The sequence below is a fragment of the Ciconia boyciana genome, chromosome 24 (genome assembly GCF_034638445.1).
Source record: "Ciconia boyciana chromosome 24, ASM3463844v1, whole genome shotgun sequence".
In the NCBI taxonomy this organism is placed as follows: Eukaryota; Metazoa; Chordata; class Aves; order Ciconiiformes; family Ciconiidae; genus Ciconia; species Ciconia boyciana.
The window spans coordinates 3413257-3436502 of record NC_132957.1 but is presented as its reverse complement, the minus strand read 5'-3'; the positions used below and the strand labels follow the sequence as shown (position 1 = coordinate 3436502).

The 23246-nt window shown below is 48.2% G+C and overlaps 1 protein-coding gene across 3 annotated transcripts in view; it reads left to right on the top strand.

Moving 5' to 3' along the window:
- PTPRS (protein tyrosine phosphatase receptor type S) overlaps window positions 1–23246 on the top strand; it is a 164840-nt gene that overhangs the window by 106032 nt on the left and 35562 nt on the right. For all 3 annotated transcript variants that reach the window (XM_072845126.1, XM_072845127.1, XM_072845125.1), the window contains exons 7-12: window positions 9591–9860; window positions 12053–12634; window positions 13596–13729; window positions 13899–14043; window positions 20006–20311; window positions 21766–21959. In XM_072845126.1, the coding sequence (XP_072701227.1) occupies window positions 9591–9860; window positions 12053–12634; window positions 13596–13729; window positions 13899–14043; window positions 20006–20311; window positions 21766–21959 (1631 nt within the window). The remainder of the gene's footprint in view (window positions 1–9590; window positions 9861–12052; window positions 12635–13595; window positions 13730–13898; window positions 14044–20005; window positions 20312–21765; window positions 21960–23246) is intronic.

The following is a 23246-nucleotide window of genomic DNA, read 5'->3' as shown; positions in this document are numbered from 1 at the left end:
ACTGCGTACGGGAGCTAATCTGCTTTCAGCCCAGGCTGGGTAGAGACAGAAAGCTTCCTGCTGCGTTACTGAATCACACGCAGTTGTCTTTTTCCTTTAGCACCCATGTGTGCGTGGAGAGCCCCATCGTCAGGCAGTGCCTTGTCTCATCGGCAGAACTTGGCAGGTTCCCTTGTAGGAGGGTGATGCCTCGTCCTTGCAGTGTCGGAAGTGAAGGGCAGCCAGCCAGCCGCCTTCTGCAGGAGGGGCTCTGCCTCTCCCCATTTACCCTCGTTCTTCCCTCTCATTGAACCGTTACTGCCTGCCTACAGGCACCTTGACAACCAGCCAGGTCCAGGGAAGGTAGAGGCCTCCTTTCTAAAGGAGTGTGGAAGGAGAGATGCAGCAGTGGTAGACACAGAAGAGGCTGCTGGGACACATCTGGCAGCTGCATCTCTGTTGTAAACAGCAACAAGAAATCTGACAAGTTACGTTCTAGCTGAAAATGCCTCTTTTCCCTCTTCTCATCTCCCTGTTTATCCCCATTAAGCTTCTGTTGCCTCCCATGTGTGCATCCTGAGCGGGTGAGCCACATGGGACAGTAAACAGGTGGGTTTTTTGCAGTGTGTTAGTTGTACCATTGGTGCTTGGTGCTTTTGCCCTCTGCAGAATTGAATGCCCTTCCTTTCCCTGTTGATGCATTCCCCTCTGCCCGTCAGTCCTCACTACTCAATAATCTACCAAAGGAGTGGCTTTCCTAGTGTACAGGTATTAAAGCTGTGTGATTTTTGAGAAATCCAGTGCAGTATTGACACAGTATCTGTCTCTCTTTCTCTCTCTCTCTCTTTTTCTCTCTGTCTGTCCTTCTCTTTTTCTTAAAATGCTGAGATTTCAGTGCTCGGACCCTCAGTGCTGGTATTCCCCCCTCCCCCTTTCAAGTCTCTCCCCCTCTCCCCTTAGATACAAGGGTACCACTCCGAAATGCTGCACTGTTGATAATGTCTTTCTGAAGCGGCCAGCTGTGGCTCTTCTACCTTTGATGCCAACAATAGCCAAAAGACGTCCCCCAGCCCCAATGCTCTATTTAAAGAAAAAGAAAAAAAAAAAAGAAGAAGAAAAAAAGGCTTGTTCTATTTAAAAAGAGCAAGAGAGAAGGAATAGTATTTGAAATGAGGTGTTCCCATCCCACATCCCTCCTGCCTAGGACTAAAAGGTGATAATCACTACTAATTACAGGATTTTCCTTCATGAATAGGAGTTTGAGTTTCAGGATTTAGGTGCAATTAAAAAGGGATTTATATACCATTGTTTTTTATTTGTTTATTTTATCTTTTATAAAGTATTTCTAACATATCCAAACTGCTGCTGCGAGAATCTCTTGTGATCTGAGAAGGTTTTAAGATTAAATTCTTCCTTAAGAGCCAATAAAAATAATAATAATATCAACAACAATAAACTAAAGCTAAATTGGGTGTAGTCATGATAGGCTGGAATGACACTGGATGAGGAAATAGAGACATGATACCTGGCTTAAAGAGCTCATATGGTTTGCTAGAAGTTATGGGCATGGTCTTGAAATTATTGGTTAAGGGTTTGCCTTGTGTATTATTACAGATCAGATCATGCCGTGGTCCAAAATAACAAAGAGTCTGCTAACAGGGAATTTCCAAGGTCAAATGCAGAAGTATCTTTATGGAGACCCACAAAAGCAGATCAGAAGCAGGTGAGATGAATTCTGCCACCAGCCTAGGGTGTATGAAAGTTTCTAGTCTGAGCCAGTTGTCCAGATTTCACCTGTCATCAGTGAAAAGAAAGACACAGTTCTAGCAGGCGAGCCAGCATACCTTAAGATGGGGATGCTGCTTTTTGTGGGAGCCATACAACTCACCTGGCTTTCAAAAGTCCCACTGGATGCTTCTCCGTATCCCTAGGGACACAAATACCATCAAACTTCTGGCCCATAGTGATTGCAGGAAAGGACAGATTCGAAGTCCTGTGTATCAAGAGATGTCTGTCTCGGGGTGGTGTGGGAGAGTGTCATGCCTCTCCTTGCACAGTGGCAGGGACTTGCTTAGGAGAGGGGAGGCTGGTTTGAGAGCCTGGTAGTTCTCCCAGCTAATGGGAAAGTGAATGTCTGTGTATGGCGCCCATGCAGAGAGCTGCATGGCCTTCTTTCAGCTAGGACGGAAGGGAAACCTTTTTGCCCTTACTAAGACGTTTTGAACCTTGCACAAAAGGCGTTTTGAACCTTGCTTACTCCACTGTGGTGGATAAAACCAGATTGAATAACTCATACGTGATGGTATTTCTCTCCAAGCCTCAGTGAGTCAACCCGTGCTGGGTCCAGGCTTTGCCCTAGAGAGGGCATATGTCTGCTTGTCCAGGATCTATGGCCACAGCTGCTTTGCCCCCTTGAAATGGAGCAGTTTGTAGCTTTCCTCTTAATTTTGAAAGCTTCAGACTTCCACCTCGATTGCTCTGTTTCGATCCAAATAGCCAGCTGCTTGGCTCAAGCTAGAGCACTGTATGGAAGGACTGAGTGTCTCTGCGTGCTCTTCCACATTACAAAGGGAAAGAAAGAATGAACAATGCACCGTGGAGCTGTGTGGGCTGTGCTTTAGCAACCTCTGAGTATGCAGAGCTGCTGCTGTTGGTACAGGACAAATTGTCATGGTTGAATTTACCAGAATTAAACATTTTCCCCTGTTTCACACAGTGGTGCCCTGTCAGGAGTTACAAAAGGCAGCAGTTGTGGTGCTGCAGGGATAATCCTTTTTCCCCTCCGCTCGAGCTTCTTGTTGCTCTGCTCTTTTCAAGCCCAGGGAGTTTTAAATGGTTCAGCAGGCATTTAAAACAGCACAGTGCACTCGCTGTGCCTGCTTAGGCCTTGCCTCTTCTGCTGCGGGAGTCAAGTACGGTGCTTAGTCACCCAGAATCAGGTTCTGCAGCCCAGTTCCTGCTGAGAACATTTCCAGTATTTTTCAAGGCTCTCTGGAAAACCTCAACTCATTGAGAGACCAAAGATGAAAACAAGCCAGGGCTAAACACGTAATAGCAAAACTAGTTGAAATGAATTAAAATAAAAACCATAGAAAACTCAGAAATAGTGTGCCTAGGACCTCAGGAAATAAAGCTTCGAAATATATTAAAATGTGACTAATTTAACAAATAATTTAGCCTGTAGCCTGTGCCTGGGTTAAGTTTGGCTCGTGTAATTTGGCCATGAAACCAGAGCTGCTGGTTGCTCAGCCCGTCCCTCAATAGACAAGTGGAACGGTTGCTAAGCTTTTTGCTTTCAATGCCATGTAGAGGTTAGAAGGAAATAATTTCACTTGCACTCCAGATTTAACAAATAGCCACAAGGTCAAAACAATCACCGATATTTTAAAATGTAGGAATTTTAATACCTTTTCAGGCTAGCATTGATAAATTCTTTAATGGAAAAGGAGGGAGGCAGAACCACCGCTAGTTTGTACAGCTTCCCCTGTAGTGCCATTTTCCAGGCGCTGGAGTTCGGGGAGGGAGAGTTCTGTGACAATTTTTAAGCATTATGTTAGCGCTTCCGTGGGTGGGGGAGCGCCCTGTCCGTGTTTGGGGTGTCCTCAGCTCTGAAATTCTAGTTCAAAACCAAACAAAGCAAACAAACAACTTTGCTGTGTTTCTGCAGAAGGATTTCTCAAGGGTGTCAGGAAATGGAAATGGATACAAAAAGCCACCCCCCCAAAAAAAAACCCAAACAAAAAAAATCAAAACTGTATATATGTGTGTATATATATGTATATCTCTCTATAGAGGGCACTTTGCAGGAACACTGTGCTGTACTGATCTCGAAATCTCTGCCTGCCTGTGTCTCTTACACCTTTTGCATCGCTGTTCTCTTTGTTTTAGGGGAAAAAATTAGATTACACCTTGTCAAATTAAAATAACAAAATAAAATAGTAAAGTCTGTGTTTAATGTTACAGAGCTGCTTGAAAAACAATTGGGTTCAGACTATTTTATATTCAATGCTGTAAAAAGCAACAGGAAAAAAAAAAGAATTACAAAAGACCAGAGATGTTCAGCCAGCCTGTCACTCAACTAATGTGTTTTTTTAACTGGAAAAGTAACAATGATTGGGAAGGTAATGGATTTCCTCCAGACCAAATCCAAGCCTTGGTCTCATTCTTTATTTATCTACCTATTTACTTATTTATTTTTATTTACCGTGAAGGAAATTAGGAAGGAGATGGGCATGAGGAGGGAAGTATCTCGTCCTCTGGAGGGACGGAGGTCGGAAATCCGAACCCGAACAGCGTCTCGCCCCAGCGGAATGAACTTGCAATTGGAATGGGAGAGGGAGAAGGCAGAGGCGGCTGCACGGACAGCACAGGGGCAGGGACGGACCACCTTTTGGGAGGGGAGGACAGGTGTAATCTAAGCTTCACTAATAATGTAGAGGCTGCACATTATTTTGGCACCCTTTCCCCTACCCCCTCCTCATTTTGGAGCAAGACGGAATGACTCCTGTCTCACCAAAATGGCCAATAATGTCCGCCTTCTCACCTCATTTGGAGCAGCAGCTTGCTGAGTGTCAAAATGTTTAATACCATTTGGTTTTGTTTGGTGCTTTCAACCAGTCACTTCACTTTCTTTTGTTTCCTTTTTCAATTAATTTCTTCTTTAAGATATAAAATATGTTTATCTTTTAGTTGGTTTAATGTGAATCGGGGTTTGAAGTGACGGGTTCTTGTCTAGTACGTTCTCCTTTCCCCACCTCACTCCTCCTCCAACATTTTTCTCCCTGAGCTAATCTGGAAGGGGCTTAAAAAGTGGAACCGGTGGGTTTCCTCAGCACAAACTGGTTGGTTGGTCCTCAGATTTCTCTCACTAGCAGCGTCCTGGGAACACATTTTAAGGATGGATTCTGGTGTTGTAAAAGTCAACCCTGGATCTCCCAGTGTCTCTTCCGATCAGGTCTGTAAATCTGTCCCTTTCCAAAACATCTCTCACCATGTGGACCCCAGCTCTCTTTTTAACTGAGTGGTGGCGGTGGGGAACCTTAGCGATGTCGATTGGTACCTTCTCCTTGGAAAGAATAATGCACCAAAAATGCCACTCACAGAACACAAACTGGGTTAACCTCTCTGCATCCGTGAGGAGCAACAAAACCAATTGGCTTTACAAGGGTGTGAAAAGTTACGGATCTGTTCCGTTTCTAATGAAGGTTATGTTAAGCGGAATTTGGGATGCAGATTTGCCTGTGTGAAATACTTACCCAACAGACAGTATTAAACAGACTCATAACTAACTGCACTGAAGAAATCTTTCTGTGTCTCAGAAATGGCTTCTCCGCATTAAAGTAATTTGACTTGCATCACAAATGTCCAGGTCCAGTTCTAAAATCTGGTTCTATCAGTAACGAGCTGTATCCTTGTTTGAAAAAAGCTCCTGGGAGTTTTTTTGGCCATTGAAAATGTGTGTTTGTGTGTGCCTGCTTGTGTGTGTATATCGGGAGATGTTGCACATGCACATGGAGCATGCACATATGTGTATGCATGCAAGGTTGGCTTTGTAAAACAGGTCTGACAAAAGCTGTCATGGGAACCAAACATCCCTGAAACTCAGGGAAGGTGCTTCTTGAAACCAGAAATTGGTAAAAGTATTAGATAAGTGTCTAAAAAGTAGAGACCTGACTGCCCCATCCCAACTTTTCCTTTACAGAGAGGGCAGTTCTTCTTTTCTTTCCGGCCCTTTAAATGTGTTGGATAGCAAAATGGAAGGAATCTCTTCACCGCATTTTTTACATGTAAAATTTCACTCTTTCGGCTGCTGTGTGTGAAACCGAGCTGGGCCCAGAGCTGAAATTGTTCTTGATTCAATCTCTAGCTGCACTTTAAGTGTTCTTCTTACCACCGCTCTCCTCTTCCTAGGCCCTGACCTAAACGCTGACTGAGAGATTCTCAGCTTGATAAATCTCATGTCAACAGCCAAATCAGAGCGGTATAGCAATTAAAATAAACAGCAGCATGATGGTTCTTGGTATCCAGAGATGAGCCCTATAAGTATTTCCTGTTACAGTAAATGTGGTTGTCACAGCCCTGAGCCATAGCAGGGATGTATCTAGGGACTCTCTGAGGTCTCCGGCATTGAACCTTGGAGTTACTGTCGCCTCCTGGACTGGTGTGTGGATGTTTGTATATTCGTGTGCACACAGGAGTGTGTAGCTTTTTTTAAACCAGGATGCACAACGGAAGTGCTACTGCCTGTTTTGGTCTTGCATTAGCCTGCCGCTAACCCTAATCCAAATTCTCCCTTTTGCAGATTTTGCGCATTGTTTTGGGCTGGCATCCAGATGTGCTGGTTGCTTCCCATTAGTTAAGTGTGACAAATGCCACTAAAATAATCAAAAAGTAATGCTGCCCTGAGACCCCACGAAGCTGACCTAAACCCCTGGGTGCTGCGAGGAGGGTGGGGAGAATTGCTTCGCAGTCGTTTGTGAGCGTGCTCTGCACGGCTCCGGCTCCGGCTCCGTGGCCCTGAGCTTGTGTTTTGTGAGTGGATCTCTTCCCTTCCCTGCCCAAAAGCACGCAGACAGCAGCAGTCTGTTGCCTTCAGACTCCGATTCTCAGCACTCCACCGTACATCAAATGATGCTTTTCAGTTATTAAATTCTGGTTTGTTCTTCCTTTTTCTTTTTTTTTTTTCCCTTTCTTTTTTAGTTCGGTTTTATTTCTTTGTGATTAGCCTCAGTTTGAATTAATTGTCTTGTTCTGTTTTCATGACAACTCAGTGTTTGCATCCCACCTGCCGTTGTTTGTTGCTGTTGATGCTGTTTGCTGACCGGATCTTGTCCGGCATATGTCTCCCCATTTCTCCTCACCTCTTCCCACCTTGCCTCCCCTGTCCAGAAGGTTACATATCAGCCCCTCCTCAAAAGAGCCATCCCCACCCCAGATCTGTCTGCATGTTGACCCCAGTTGTTTCTTTTCAAGTTCTCTCCATCTCGTCTCAGATTGTGACCGGTGTGGTCTTCACATGGCTCCATTTTCTGAAATGCAGTACCTCCTGAAGCAGACAGCGGAAAGAAGGATGGAGTAGACAACAGGGACGTACCCTCATGTCTAGGGCTAAAAATCTTCTATAGCGGTGTGACAGGAGGGAGCAAGGAGCACGTTGCCTGCTCTCTTGAGCCAGAGCTGGTGCCTGAGGTTGTGCAAATACCATGGTACTCTCCTTACACCTTTTTCTAAGTAGAAAGTAATCTTCTAGTGTTAGTGTCCAGGTGAGTTTGCAGTCTCTTCCTCCACACTCCAGTCCTTTCCCAGGAAAGGTGGGAGGTGAGGGCACCTACATCAGAGGTGAGGGCATGCTAGCCGTTCTCTTCGCAAATCCGTGCGTGCAGGAATTCTCCTCTGACATCTCTGAGCTCCTGCTGCCACAAATCTGGAAGTCTTCTCTTCCTTGCCTCTCAGTACTGGGTACTGGTAACCGTGCAGAAAAGGATCTGATAGCATGATGTGAAGAGCACACCCTTCTGTGAAGACATCTCCTTGTCAGCTTGCAGGAGGAGGCAGAGCCTATATTTGGGGTTTGTTCAACGAAGCCCCACTAAATGGAAAACATCCACTACCACTCCTGGCAGTGCTCTTCCCACCTGAAAAGAACTGTAATGTTGAGTGGCAGCCACGGAAGCGGGCTGGAAGAGAAATACTAGAAAAACTCAAGACGTCCGTTCCGGGGGACATCTGAAGGCACTAGGACTTGGGAAGAGCGATGGCAGGCTAAGCTCTGATGTCCGTTGCATTGCTTTTGCATGGATACAATTGCCACTGATTTTTTAGCGAGGTTTTTCAGAGAGGTTACCTGGGAATAGTACAGCAGGGACAGATATTTTTCAGGGCCCCAGCACTCCTAACTCTCCTGCCCCCTTGCTCACCCTACCCGTCTCTGAAGCTGGAGGAGTCCCGCACTCCTTTTCTCCTTAGGCTGCTGCTGTGCCTGCAACTTTTCGGGGTCCTCGGGGTCCTCTGTATCCTGTTGTCTTTGCTTGTGGGATGGGACCTTGCCCTCAGCTCCCTCCCTAGGGCCCCTCTGATCCACTTACGTTTCTCCTTTGTCCGTTCTCCTGCTTTCACCCCTAAGGAAGAGCACCCACCTCGGCCAACCAGCCAGCCCAGTTAGTTCAGAAAATGGAGCCAAGGAAACCGCACCCTCCCCTTTGCGTCCATGTTCTTATTGTGTAAGGTCTGGAAGCTGCATCCACCTCTCTGCTAAGGAGATGCACAGAACATGTCACTGTTTTCTCAACGTTAAAGTTTCATTACCTTGTTTTTCTTATTAATTCTATTCTATTTATTATTCCGCCAGGGCTGAGATGTGACAATGTGAGCCACCACATTGGGTCACATCAGCTAGAAAAAGTATGCAGCATTAAAGTGGGTTTCCCCCTCCCCTCCCTCTCTTTCTCTCTCTTCTTTCTCCCTTCCCCTCCTTGTTCTCCTTCTCCTTGTCTTCCTTTCTTTCTCTGTCGCTCTCTTTCTATTCAGTATCCATGTGGGCATTTGCTAGCCGCCCATAAATTATATTTCTCTGCATTTTCCTCTCTTTCTATCTTTTTCTCTCTCTTTTACCTATTTTGCATGATGTTTGTGACTCTGAGAGCTGCATCTATCGATGGAACCGTGTCAGATCTTAAAGAGGCTTCGTTAGGGTTTCTATACCCGAAAACCACAAAAATTTCATTAGAGTTTCTCATCTTTTCCACACTCCGTCTCGCTCCAGGGGGACTGCCTCCCCCTGGACGGTTCTCACACGCAGACACTAACTAAATTCTGTCCCGCTCCGGGGACTCCCTCTCCTCCCTTTTTTATATTTTTGCCTCTTTACTTTTCGAGTGGTGTCTCTCTGGCATTTGGGGATGTGAGACTTCTCTCTTTGTTGGATTCTCTGGGTCCAACAAGGCAAAATCTTGAGAAGTTTCCATCTCCATCCCAGCCTTCTCCTCACCACCACCCCACCTCTGCAGCATCCCTGGGGCACAGAGCGGCCGGTGGGAGAGGGCCCCTCTCCGGAGACGGAGGCGGCGCCTGGACCATGTCAGGCCACGGTGGTGGACCGGCTGTTTCGTTTTGCCGCGGGAGAAGGTGATACGGGAGCCAGGCTCCACTGGAAAAGGGGAGGAGCAGGTTTCCCAGGGCGCGGAGCGGCTGTGGAGGAGATTTTTTCGACGCTCGCCATGCCAGCTCTTGCCAGTAAAGATGAGAAATTGCTAATAAATTTTTGTGTATTTATCTGTGCTGTGATGGGTCTAATCTTGATCAATGGAACCCTGTTGCTATGAAATATCGCTTTTATGTCTCTATTCTATATATTGTTTGTGAAGTAAAAATTTATTTGAAGTTTAATTTTTTTGGTTTTTGGTTTTTGATTTTTTAATTTATTTGTTTTTTGTTTTGTTTTTAATGAAGGAAGAAAATAAATTATGACAAACCCCATCTATATTTAAATTATCTTTTGCTCTTTTTTCTTTTTCTCCTTTTTCTCCCTTTTCTTCTTTTTCTTTTCTTTCTTTCTTTTTTTGTTTTGTTTTTCTGTTTTGTTTTTTTGTTACCTCTGTGCGTCTCATCCACAGTTCGCCGTGTGGCCCCTCGCTTCTCCATCTTACCCGTCAGCCATGAAATCATGCCCGGTGGCAACGTCAACATCACCTGCGTGGCCGTGGGTTCGCCCATGCCATACGTCAAGTGGATGCAGGGAGCAGAGGACCTGACGCCTGAAGATGACATGCCAGTGGGCCGTAATGTCTTGGAGCTCACGGATGTCAAGGACTCAGCCAACTACACGTGTGTGGCCATGTCCAGTCTGGGAGTCATAGAAGCCGTTGCTCAGATCACGGTGAAATGTAAGAGAGTGTGAGCACGCCTGCGTGAGTGAGTGCGTGGGTTCCCCGACTGTGCATGTCTGTAGGAGTGTGCATGCACAAGCGTGTGAGCTGCCGCATGGGTGTATATATGTGCAAGGTACGTGTTGGGTGCACAGGCGTAACAGAGTGTCTGAGCATGTGTGCAAAGCAAATGTGGGCACGTGTCATGTTTATGCATGTGAGCATTTGTAGATACGTGGTCGAGCCTGTCAGCCTTCACCGGTGCATGAGTGGGAATGTCACTGTGTGACTGTGTGGGTACCTGTTTCTGCTTGTGTCTTTGTCTGTCTGCATGGGGTGAGCCCGTGACTGTCTGATCTGCACATGAGGAGCGTGGGGATGCAATTATGCATGTAAAAAGGCAGTCGTGCATGAGTGTGTGTGTGCATGGGAGAAGGAGCAATGTATGGGCTGTATGGGCATGTGGGTGCCTGACTGCATGTATGTAAGTCCATGTCGTTACAAGCCTGTATGTACATGCGTAGGTATGTGAGCATGAGCAGGAAGACAAACTCGTGCACCCCGAGTGCCATGTGCTGGGATCTGTGCATGCATCTTGGGGGATCCCACACACAAAGAAATCCACAGTGAAGGGGAAGCTGGAGGCTTGAGATCTTTCCTCGCTTTAGGACGACTGAGCTGTTTGTTATGAAGAAAACTGTGATTCAAACCCCTGCATGCTTGTTTCTGTCCTGGGATATGAGGCTGGCTGGGCAGTTTGCAAGGAGCCTTGGATGGCTTGAAGCCTGCATGCCATCCTGTTCCAAGGTTAGAGATTCGGGCAAGGCCCTGAGGATCTCTGGCATGTGTGCCCTTGCAGTAGAGCCTAGTTCCAGCATCTTAGTGGCCGTTGTTGCCTCGGCAAGAGGGGGAATAACCCCAGCTTCCAGCTAGCAATTCCCAAGAGGAGCACGGGTGCAATCTTCAATCTATTCTGTCCTCAGCAGGGGAGTATTAAAACCCAAGCGGGATGCCCCTGTGGTTGGGTGAGTGTAGAGCTCTTTGTATGAGCTGGTGTCTGCTCTGAGTGCTGGCGTTGCCCATGAGGGATCTGGGGGGAGATGGGGTGGGAAAGGATGCGGGCGGGTGGGGGAGAGGAGGAGAAGTACTTTTGGGAAATACGAAGAAGAGAGCTGAAGAAAAACAATCCTCTTGTATCAGTGCATCCGACTAAGGAAGGTCTGACAACAGAAATGAGTAGGGACTAGTGAATCTTGACATGACACTCATCCTGAGCTTTTGCACAGGGAGTGGGCTCACGTGCTAGCAGAAGAATGCCTGGGGCTGGACTGAGGTGCTCTTTATTTTCCTGAATATTTTCTTCCTTCCCCTTTTTCCCTGTCTTATACTATCAATTTAAAAAGCTGCTGTGTAAGATACATTGCTTCTGCTTCCAACTATCCTGTCTCCTCAGATGGGGAATCTTGCCCTGCTGGTACCTTCTGCCTTTTGTCATTTTATTTGTATTCTATTCCCCCTTATGTTCCTGTGCGTAAGCATCTGCAATCTTTCCCAGTCAGAAGATGAAAGGAGAAGTTAGAGCTTTAGAGGTGCTCAAGTCTAGAGAAGATGAGGTTGGAAGGGGTCTGAAGCGTGTAGTGAGGAAAACACCTAAAACTTGCTGTTAAAGGTGTCTGACGTTTAGCGCACAGTCTCCAGCAAGCTCCAAAGGTAGTCTTCTGGATGAAGGACAGGGGAGATGAGTATTAACACGCATTTGTGGCTTGAGAGGAAGCGCTCCAAATATTTATAGTTTTCTAGTTCTGGAGAGCGCAGTCTGCACTATACCGCTACCTGCATGCTAAACATGGAGAGATTCGGCAGTGCCAGAGCCGGGCTGCCAGCGCTGTTTCAGAAGATCTGATTACGTGCTTGGAAGGAGCTCTTGCAAAACTGCTTTTTTCTTACTGCTGTGTGAGCCGGCGGATGTGCAGCTGAAGTCTGTGCTAATGATTCCAGATGTTTAGCTGAACACTTTCCTTTTGATGGAGCAGTTTAAGGGGGATAATAGAGTGTATAACTAGGTTCATAATATTTCAGCAGCACTTTACTAAACTGCCGCACTGTGATTGGTACTGTGCCTCTGGCTCCTGCAGCCCTAACTAGCCCAATTAGGCACCATTTCAGCATATGTGGTTTTTTTTAAAATGTCTGTTCTTCCTGATTCTCAGCACTCCCCAAGGCTCCTGGGACGCCAGTGGTGACGGAGACGACAGCAACAAGTATCACCATCACCTGGGACTCTGGAAATCCAGACCCTGTGTCCTACTATGTCATTGAATACAAGTCTAAAAGCCAGGATGGACCATATCAGATCAAAGAGGACATCACCACCACCCGCTACAGTATTGGGGGTCTCAGCCCCAACTCTGAGTACGAGATCTGGGTCTCTGCAGTCAACAGCATCGGGCAGGGGCCTCCCAGCGAGTCAGTGGTCACTCGCACTGGGGAACAAGCTCCTGCTAGTGCCCCCCGTAATGTGCAGGGACGAATGCTGAGCAGCACCACCATGATCATCCAGTGGGAGGAACCAGTGGAGCCCAATGGGCAGATCCGTGGCTATCGTGTATATTATACCATGGAGCCTGACCAACCCGTCAGCAACTGGCAGAAGCACAACGTGGACGACAGCCTCCTGACCACGGTGGGCAGCCTTCTTGAGGATGAAACCTACACAGTCCGGGTCCTGGCCTTCACCTCCGTGGGAGACGGGCCTCTTTCCGACCCCATCCAGGTTAAGACGCAGCAAGGAGGTGAGCACCTGAGTCACTAACCTTGGATGCACTGGGCTGCAGGAGGGAGAGGTGTTGGCTTATAGCATTATCCAGCTGTGGCTGCCGTGTCACCAGAGCCTTTTTTTCATTATTGATTCAATTTGGTTAAAATAGAAGTAACCTTCTGGGAGGAAGCTCGGTCCAGTGACTGGAGCCAGAGGGCCTGCTGCATGATTTCTGATCTGTTTTTTCTCGGAAAGGTTGTTGCTTAAATGGGTAGAGCAAACAATTATGCAAAGTGAATCCATTTCTGCTGTGCCATGTTTCAAAGTGAGGTATCTTACTGCTTCCAGTTTCTAAATGTCTTTAATAGACCTAAAAACACTCACTGCCCAGGCAATGGTGACACTTAACTCTTCTTAAAGTACCCAGAAACTACCTTCTCAGAGATGAGTGGGGAATGAGCCTTATTTTGCCTTTTTCTAAAAGGGGAGCAAACCAAAGCCCTAATTGTCACAGCAGATGTGATGAGCTGAGAACAAAAGGTGTTTTAACCCCGGCTGTCACCCAGCATGCTTTCGGGTGCTCTGCTTATGGTGTGGAAACCCTGGTAAGTTGGTGAGGAAAACCCCTCTGGTGAGGAAACCCTGTGTCCTCAACAGGCTGCCCATGGGCTTCCCAATTCCAGAATCTTTTAATACTGGGCATTAGTGGGAAGGGCTGTATTGTGCACTGCCAAGAAAGAGGCATATGATCCAGTAGGACTCTTCCATCTCCAGCAGCTCTGGACATGCTCGACTCCTGCAGTGGGATTTAACCCTCCACTGCTTTAAAGGAAGGACCTGCCGACTCTGCAGCGTGGCATTTTGCTGCTGACATGCTCTTCACACACAGGCTTTGAAGAAAACAGGGTAGGAGTCTTCTAATTAGCCAAGTTAATGTGGGTTCTCCTGTCTCTCATCTTGCTTCCTCTGTCCCGTCGGCTCCTTCTCTGTGTCAGTTCCTGGGCAGCCGATGAACTTCCAAGCAGAAGCCAAGACGGAGACGAGTATCGTGTTGTCGTGGAGCCCTCCCCGCCAGGAGATCATAGTGAAGTATGAGCTCCTCTATAAGGAAGGAGACCACGGCAGGGAGGTGAGTCCGGAGAGGAGCAGTGCAAAGGGTTGGGGCCCCGAGGAACATCCCGGCCCTCCATTCCCCAAGGTGGCTGAGAGAGGGGAGTAGGGCTGGTGTCTCTGGGCAGGGCTCGCCTCTGCTCCTTTTTGTTTGTTTTTATTTTTTTCTTCCCCCTCGCCCATCTCAGGTGCCGAAGAACTTCGAGCCAACGACCTCCTTCACTGTGGAAGGCCTGAAGCCCAACACTGAGTATGTCTTCCGGCTGGCCGCCCGCTCGGCTCTGGGCCTGGGGGCCTTCACCCCGGAGGTCAGAGAGCGCACCTTGCAGTCTAGTAGGTGTCTCTCCTTTTCCCACCCTTCTCTGAGGGGAAGACAGTCAGGGAGCCAGAGATGGTGGGCACAGGGGTACGGAGCTGTGGGGCGGACGTTCGCGGTGCTGCGACGTTTCACACGTCGGGGGTTCCTCTGCAGGGAGGCGGGCGGGGCGCCTCTGGGACCTGCTGCCTTCTCCCTTTGCTGACCCAGATAGACGAGAGGTGAACGAAGAGCGGAGCGGGTGCATGCTTTGGGGGGGGGGCGATGGGAGGCCAGTTAGCACCGTCCACTTGATGGGGTGGGGAGCAGTGAAGAGCTTGTTGACGGGCCACGCTGGGCCTTGGTGCTGAGCATGCTCAGGGAGGACGGCAGCCCAGCATTGCGCAGCAGCTCGCCTGTCCACCAGCAGCGACTGAGCAGCAGCTGTCCGGAAGGGGGGCACAAGCAATGGAGCAGGGAGATGGTGGGGAAATCGGGAGGAAGAGGAGAAGGGAAGGCGATTAATCGGAAGTCCAACGTTTCCACCAGCCTTTGGGAAAGCAGTCCTCATGCTCTTTTCTGTGAGCAACCTTGTAGCCGGGAGGAAGGCCTGCTGGCCCAGCGGGCGCTGGGAATGGTCCCATTTGGGCTCTGGCACAGCGGGAGAGAGGAGTCATGTGGAGGCTGTGGGGGGATATTAATGACACCAGGATGGAGCGTATGCAACCAAAATGTGCTGGTTTTAGTTTAATGGATTGTCTCCCTTCACTGTTGCCCTGGGGACAATAACCCTGGATGGCAATATTTCAACCTGGGCTTTTCACAGATCTTTGCTTTTAAATGAGGTGTTTTTTCACTGCATGAGTGGCTGTGGCAGCTGTTCTTTGTGTTTTCTGTCTCCTCTCATCTCTACTAAATCACTCCGCTGCAGTTTGGAGTAGCCGGGAGCAGAACTAACTCAGAAATGGCTCTGGTCACCAGTGTGAGGAGAGAGAGCGCCTGCTCCCATCTCTCAGAGTCCTTAACAAGGGAGAGCAGCGGGCTCTCGGCTGGGCGCCTGCCCCATCTTTCCGTTTTAATTGTCACATCCTGCTGTCTCTCTCTCCCCTGTCTCCCTCCTCTTTCTCTCCCCCTAGGAGTGGGAGGAAAGGGGAGTCTGTTTCTGCATAGACAGAATTCCTTACTGGGGCTTTCTCAGGCCTCCAGTCCATTCAAAGATATTTTGTTTTCTTCTTTCCTTCAAATGTTTTTCCCCATTTTTCCTTTTTTTTTTTTCCCCCCCTTACTCTCTCTACGTATCGAAAGAAAATCCTGTCCTGACTCTGCTGCAAATCTGCTGGTTCTGATCCCAGTATGGTACTGTCAGAGGGAGCATCATGGTGGGGTGGGGGAAAATGAACTGAAAGGACCTGAAAAATAAGTGTCAAACTTACTTGCACTCTGCTTCTGTTTTCCAAGGGGTTTCCCTCCTTGAGATTCGTGGGGATGGGAGGAAAAGAGGGTCTGGGATTTGTGCTTTCTGGTTTGATAAAAACAGGCTGGAAGAGGGGTGTGGGAGCTGATGGCAGTAGGGCTTAGTGACGCTGAAAATTTTTCCCTAAAGGGTGAAGAGAAGGGGATCTGGGAAAGGGGAAGGCTTTGGGGCTTTTTCTAACTTGGCACCTGCACAGAATGGGGCCTGGTTTATTTCTCTGGAGCTCAGCTTTCATAGGGATAGTTTCATTAATTTAACGCTCTTAAGAACATCAGCTGGGAGCCGTCAGTGTCCTGTAACACGATGAAACATTTTTTCCTGGCTGGCTGTTGGAGGAACGAGTCAATTCTCCCTGGTCCGGGCGACATCCTTCGGCTCACAGACCTTCTGGCTCGGGACAGGCTTTTGTGTCTTCCCTCTGCAGCTCCTTTTCTGTTCAGCTCCTCCTTGGCCCGCTCCATGGCTCTTCTTTCTTTTCTCTTCTGCTGTCTGCTTGCCTGCCTGCATGCTCTCGCAGCCCGATGAAACCAGCTCCCTGCTCTCTGTCTGTCTGTCTCTTGCTGGGCGGTTTCACACCACGATGGCATCTTGTCTCTGCAACGGCAAAGCCTCCTTCGTCCTCCCGCAGCCTGCCGAGGCGTTCGGTGCTCTTCCCCTCCTAGCTCAGCTGGCAAGCATGTGCCTGCATGCTGCAGCCCTCCCTGCATTGCACACCTTTCTGCACAACACCCTCCACCTCCCTCTCAGGGTGGCTCCTCCTGAGCATCATAACCAAAGTAAAATCCATTAAACTAAAGGTAAAGTATCTTTTTCTTCTTGAAGTAGCTGGGTTTTAACTCTTCAAGTACCAGAGACGTAGATTGGAAAAATAACAGAATCTCATGGTTGGAGGAAGCTCTTTTGCCCTTTCTAACTAGCCATGACCTTCCCAGGGCTCCTTGGCAACTCTCCTACTCAGAAATTTGCATGCGTCAAGAGACAGGGGTGGCAGGGTGGGTGCTGTGAGGCTGCATGTGCAGGTGTAGAGGAACAACGGGGCTTTCTTACCCTCTGTTCCTTCCAAAGAAAGGATGTGTCCCCCACCCATTAGCTCTGCTCTCCTTCCCTTCCCCCTTCCTCACAGTATATGAAGTGAATGAAACTTATACAAAGTCTATGGTACCTAAAGGGTTAAAAAACATTGTATTGTACAAGGTCAGTAAGGGTCATTCTTGTGGCTTGGACAGTCAACTTTAAAGCATGTAAAAGATGCAGTTCAGGTGAGTACTGGCTGGTCTCAAGCGGATTCACAAATACAGTCCACCCTGTCGCTGCAGGCTCACACACATGTGCGTGGATCTGCACACACTCATGTATGTCCTGGAGCCCGGGGGAGGGCGGGGAGGGGTTCCCAAAGAGCTGTCTGCCTGGTAAAAACAGAGACCAGCAGACAAAGATGATGATCTGCTGGCCGGGGGGCTCTTGCCTGTGCTGTGGCTCCCTTTCCAGCAAAGGGGCTTGTTGCAGAGGTGAGCTCACAGCCTCCGGTTTGGGCTGTAGTACTTTGCCTCCACAGCTCCCACCTTCTCGATGCTGTCCCCACGCGTGCATGCACATCTCCAGGGTCACGCAGGTTGGGCTGGATTGTGAAGGAAACTCACAGTGCCATGAACTCCCCAGATGCGTCTCCAGTATGGCCAGCCAGCACTTGGTGGCTGTTTTCATCCAGGTGCTGTAGTCGATGAGAGTGACGGGGAGGGGGTCCGGGTGGGATCTGGGCCTTCTCCCCCATCACCCACCCACCCTGCCTTTTTGACCAGAGAAAGTGCAAACCATCCCAAAAGGAGGCCTCACTCCAGGGCCTCTCGGTAGGTCCCTGTGCTGGAGCGTAGAGGGTGAGTGAGCAAGTGAGCGTGACCACGCGCAGCAGCTGCCAGTGCAAACAGTGAACCCAAGTGCCAGCCGGAGCGCTGGCTCTGCTTACTGGGGCTTTCATAATGAGTTTCAGGATGGAAAGGGTAGGTCAGGTCAGACCCTCTCTGCAGTGGGTTTCTCAGCTGTGGTGGCTTTTGGCTGGACTGCTAAGCAGGAAAGGTGGCTTTTAACACTACCAGCCCCTGGTGGGGAGAAAAAAGAAGTGAACAGCATCACGACAGGCACTGGAAGAGGGTTGGGTCTTTTCCTCCATACCCTGAAAGGGACTTGAGTTGCCTCTGGGGTGCGGGAAGGAGGAGTGCACCTCCGTTCTGGAGATGTTGGTGCTGCATCGACCACAGCAGATGGAGAGAGCTATAAGGGGAAGGAGATCCGTCAGCGGGAATCTGCCGCCCTGCTCTCTGGTCTCTACAGGTAGCTTAGCAAAAGAGAACAGATTGGGGTCCAAAATTGCCGTTACTGCAATAGCTAGGGTTCTGCTGGCAGCGGGCGACGGACTCAGTGGGGCGACCTAGCAGTGGGGCGGGGTGGCATTTTAAAAGCCAGTCATGTGCAGAAACCCACCAGGAGCTTGGTCTGGCCTTGTAGCTCAGTATCTCTTGTTCTCTCGTAAGAAAGTCTTATAAATTAGCAGTTGAAGCATGGAAGGTAGGTAAACAGACTGGGAATGTTCTGGAAGGAGTCACTTTTTATATCAGTATTATTTTATTATTATAATTTCCTTTCTGATGTTTTTTTATTTTAAATTACTGGCTTGATTTATGTTTTATTTTCCAGTTTGTTACTTTTGGTTTTCTTTTTTTGACATATTTTGTATTATTTTGCGTGGCTAGCCATGGCCAGGGATTGTCTCCCTCTGCAGTGGGACTTCTGAGGATAAGGGTTCATTCTGCCATTTTAAATACAGCCAAAGTAGAGCAAGAAAGCATGAAAGTAGGAGGACAACACCCAAAATGTCCTACTGGACAGAGTGCTCAGCACTGCAGTGTAAGGACTATCTTTACCCTTTCTGCAAAACCCTCTGATTTCTGCTTGATGGAGGCATACACAAAGCATGTGGCTTTCACTCCAGTGTGAACGGGGAAAAGCGTGACTTGATTTAGCAGAGTCCTCAAGGCAAGCTGGGCCTAAACATCTGTTTGTGACTCAGGGATGGGAGTACGAGGTTTGAAAAAATCATTCCTCAGTAAAAAAGCTTTTTGTTGATTGAAAAGCAAGAGAGAAATGAGAAATGGTGACCGGCATTTATTTACTCCCTCACTTCTTGCAGGTGATGCTTCGGGGGCTTATAAGGACGCCCCAGTTTCTGGCAGTGTCTGCAGGGAGTTAAAAGCTATTTATTGCAGTTTGACTGTATTGGGTGAGATTGGATTTGCAGATTTGCCTTGAAAATGTATTACTCTCTCTGCTTACCTGGGCTGATTGATTGTAATTAGCGATGGGAAGAAGTCTGGTCTAAGATTTCCCAAAGCGCCCAGGTTACAGCTGGGGTACAGAAGTGGCAGACTCTTTGTCCATGCTTCACCAAGGTCTCCGACCCGTGGCATCTCCATCGACAAACCTGTGTTTCTTGCAGTTCTCCCTGTATCTCAGGGCATGGCCATGGCATAGCAGTGTGTGCCCCGGCACGTAGCATCTGACAGAGCTGGTGTCAGCATCCTGCTTCCGACTGAGCAGACCATGCTAAAAATTACCTACCGCAGCTCAGTAAACACCAAAGGGAGCAGCCCTTCACTAGAACGCTGTGGTTTACACCTTCCCCGTCTCCTGAAAATAGGCAACCGAGAGAACATGTGGCTGCGTAGGGCCGACATTTCCAAAGCTGTCCTCCTGGGACTTTCAGAAATACCTTGACGTAGTTTAGGCAGTGAGTGCAACGGGAGTTAGCCCTGCTGCTGCTTCTGAAAATCCCACTGGGTACCTGGATACCTTGTCAAACTCGCTGCCTCGCTCCTTTGCAAGTCTTTTCTCTAAACCCCTCCTATCTAAACACATTGTGGGCTCATTGCTTGGCAATATCCTGGGCATTACCGCCGTGGTTTTTCACCTCCTTCGGTCTGTGGACAGCTAATACCTTCCATCTGGAGGTACAGGCTCTTAAATTTAAGCCTCCTGGCAACAGATTTGCTTTTCTTTCTTACTTTTCACAGATCCCTTCAAAGAAATTCAAGATCCCAGAGACTGCAGTTAGGAAACAAGTGCTTTACCAGCCAGGGCAGGATTTGCCAGACTGCTGTAAAACAGGGAGCTAAAGGAAAGGTCTTTTGCAGGGTAAAGCTGGGTGCTTAGTTTCCTGCCAGCCACACTTACTAGAAGCAGCAGGACCCCTCTTGGCTAGCCCGCTTGCTGTTTTAGTCCTTTGCTTTATAACATTTCAGTTTTGATGCCCCATTTCATTTCCGTTGGCTTTTTTTTCTTTTCATTTAAAAAAAAAAAAAAAGACAACAACAAAAAGCTCTCTTCTTTTTTAATTTTATCTTCCTAAACCAAATTTTTGTATGTTTTATTTTAGATTTTTTTGTTATCATTTTCCTTTTTTTTTCTTTTATCTTTCCCATCTTTTGTTTTTTCCCCCTTCTTCCCTTTCCCTCCTGAATTTTCCCCCCTCGTAGAACCGTCTGCCCCCCCTCAAGACGTAAAATGCGTCAGCACCAGATCCACCGCCATTCTGGTAAGTTGGCGGCCGCCTCCGGCTGAAAGCCAAAATGGCGTCCTGGCTGGATACAGCGTCTACTATCGAGCGCTGGACTCTGAGGACACGGAGCTTAAGGAGGTGAATGATATCCCCCCAACCACCAGTCAGATCCTACTGGAGTCCCTGGAGAAGTGGACAGAGTATCGCATCACTGTCGTGGCTCATACGGAGGTGGGGCCGGGCCCGGAGAGCTCGCCGGTTATCGTCCGGACAGATGAAGATGGTAATTGCGCTTTTTCTGGTTTTCTCCCGAGTCCCCCGGTGAATACGTGTCCCTGGAGTGGGCTTTTCCCACGCTGGGGAGGACACGTCGAGTCCCTTCTCGTGGCTGATGTGTGGTGCAAGAGCAAAGCCTGAATGGGGCCTCAGCACAGCCTCCGGGCCCAGACGTGCAGCGTCCTTTGCTGCCATCTCCCTAAGCCCCTCTGCGCACTGGCGTCTGTAGGGTTGTCCTTCCCTGCTTTAGGGTTGGTTTTTTGGATATCCGGGTGGTTTTTTTAATGTCAGGCCTCTGAGCCTTGACTGCGCCACTGTTCCTGAAAAGCTGCACTTGCTGAGCAAAGAAGGAGCTGAGGCAGCAAGGAAATGAAATCAGAGAAGAGGAGATGATTGCTGCCAGAAAGTGCTTTAGGATATTAAGAGTTCTTCCCACACATTCCTTGTTACTAGCTCCTCTTAAAGTTTTGTGTAGTGGTAAAAAGGAAGAATCTCTTTCTTAAAGTTTCTTAAAAAACCTTCAGTGACAAACAGTTTAGACTCCAGTTCAGTGGCCCAGCTCGGAGGCTTTTAGCACAAACACTGACAACGAGACTTGAACTTTCCTGGTGTTTCTACAGTAAAATAAAACCAGGAAAAAACGTGAATGTGTGCATGAAGGGAGAGCACCCTCACAGTGAGGGTGAGGTAAGACCCTCAAATAATATAGGTCAAGTAAATAACATAAGTAAATTCCAAATTTCTCAGGCTTTCTTCCTCCATCCCAAATAAAAAGAATTTAGAAAAGAGCAACAGGTTTGTCCCCAGGTGGGTCCTGTTTCCCTGAGCATCTGTCCACATCCAAATGGATAGAATGCCTTGCTCAGAGAAAGTATGGTTTTCTTGCAGATGAAGCTGTCATGCACTGTATTATTATTATTATTATTATTATTGTTATTATTATTTCCAAAAATTCAGCCCAAATTCCATCCAAGACATCTCTTGTTTCCTGTCCTGAGATTACGCAGCGGCTGTAACCACCAACCCACCTGCCCTGCCTGAGAGACAAGGGAACTCCAAGGGCAAGTCCCCCTCCGCATCCTCTCCACCCTAACATCCCACAGGCAGGACCGGAGCTTTTCTGGCTCATTAGAAATTGGCTTTGCCCTCGGAGTGTGATCTGGAACTATATGGTTTCTTCCATCTGGGCAAACTGGGGACAAAGGAGCCTGTGGAAGAATGGCTGGACTATGAGATGGACCTGTTTCCATGCATATCTCCGAGCCATGCAGATCAGATCCCCCAGAACTGCTTCCCTGTTTCACTGAATAAAGGCCAGTGACAGATGATGGGATATCTCGTTTAAGTCTCCCCCTCCTTTCAGGGCTGTAGATTCAGTGTGCGTACATCCCATAGGTGAAGTGACAGGCTCCAGATAGAAACCCCCCAGTGACTCTTACCCCTTTCTTCCCTTCCTTGCAGTGCCCAGTGCGCCGCCTCGGAAAGTGGAGGTGGAGGTCCTGAACTCAACTGCAATCCAAGTGTTCTGGCGCTCGCCAGTCCAGAACCGCCAGCATGGCCAGATTCGCGGCTACCAGGTCCACTATGTACGCATGGAGAACGGAGAGGCCAGGGGGCTGCCCCAGATCAAGGATATCATGCTGGCTGACGCCCAGGTAAGGACTCGCCTCCTACTCCAATCTCCTCTTCTCTCGTGGAAGGTTTGAGGGGGTGGGTGCTCCAGCCGCCTCGTCTCATTCCAAGCAACATAATGCTGGAGAAAGTAGATGAGTGTCTCTGTGACAAGATATATGTTGTCTTTCTGCAGTTCATTTGCACTCCCAGACAATAGCTATTGTGGAAGAGTCTGAACTGCTGTCCCAGCACTGAACTAAATACCATCCATCCTCCCTGTGTCTGGGAAGTCTTTTAAGACAGGCAAAGGCCACAGTGGAATCTACTAATTTCTCCCACTCTACTTCTTCCTTCATGCTGGCCTGGTAACTTCTGACCTTGTGTGGCTGCTTGCTCAGGGACTCCTTCCTCATGCTGTGTCTCTGTCTTTCCCTTCTTTCCCCTCTTGTATTCTCATGTGCAAAACCTCTCTTGTTCTCTGCCCAGTGGGAAACAGATGACACTGCTGAATACGTAAGTAAAAAAGTAAAAATCCTCCCATCCTCATTCTGTCCCTTCCCTTCTCCCATTTCCTGTTGTGGTGTGATATTTTCCTTTTCCTTAATTTTTTTTGCAGTGCCAGTGTGCCTGTTTTAAAGCCTGTTGTTGGTGTTCCCATGCACTGTCCCTACCCTGTTCACTTTGCTCTGCAACCCTGTGTGATTGTGTAGTTTGTCAGCACGCAGCAATACTGCAGGGTTTTCCCCTCGTCTCTGAAGGAAAGATGAGTCTGCTGCTCCTCCGTGGGGAAGCAAATGGGACGTTGAATTTGGGACTACCTTGAATATACGCTTAAAGATGGGCTGGTCTGCAAGCACCTCTGGCTTGTGTCTGAAAAACATAGTTAGGCTGAAAAGCATTGGGTAGTCAAAGCCCCATAAGTCCTAAGCTATCAGAGCATGAACAAATGCTTTGTGCCCTTAAAAGGCCAAGATTCTTAGATATTCGTTGATACAAAGCACTGAATCGCTATTGGCGCTTTTACCTTTTAAGTAGACCTTAAAATCAGCTTGGCTGTTTGGCATTTGCTACTTCTGCTGAAATGCTAAATGTTTTCTGTGATCTTACAGCTACAAAGCAGTAGGAGAAAGCATTTCCTTCTTGGAATGGCAGGGTCCCAAGGTAATGCGCTATTAGATTGACTGTGTTCATGTCTCCTAGAGATTGCCAAGTGCCCTGCAAAAGTGAGGGGCCTCTCTTTTACGGATGGAGAAACTGAGTCATATGAAAAGCAAAGTCTCTTGCCTAAAATCTTAGTGGCAAGTGGCAAGTGTGAAAGCAGAACATGT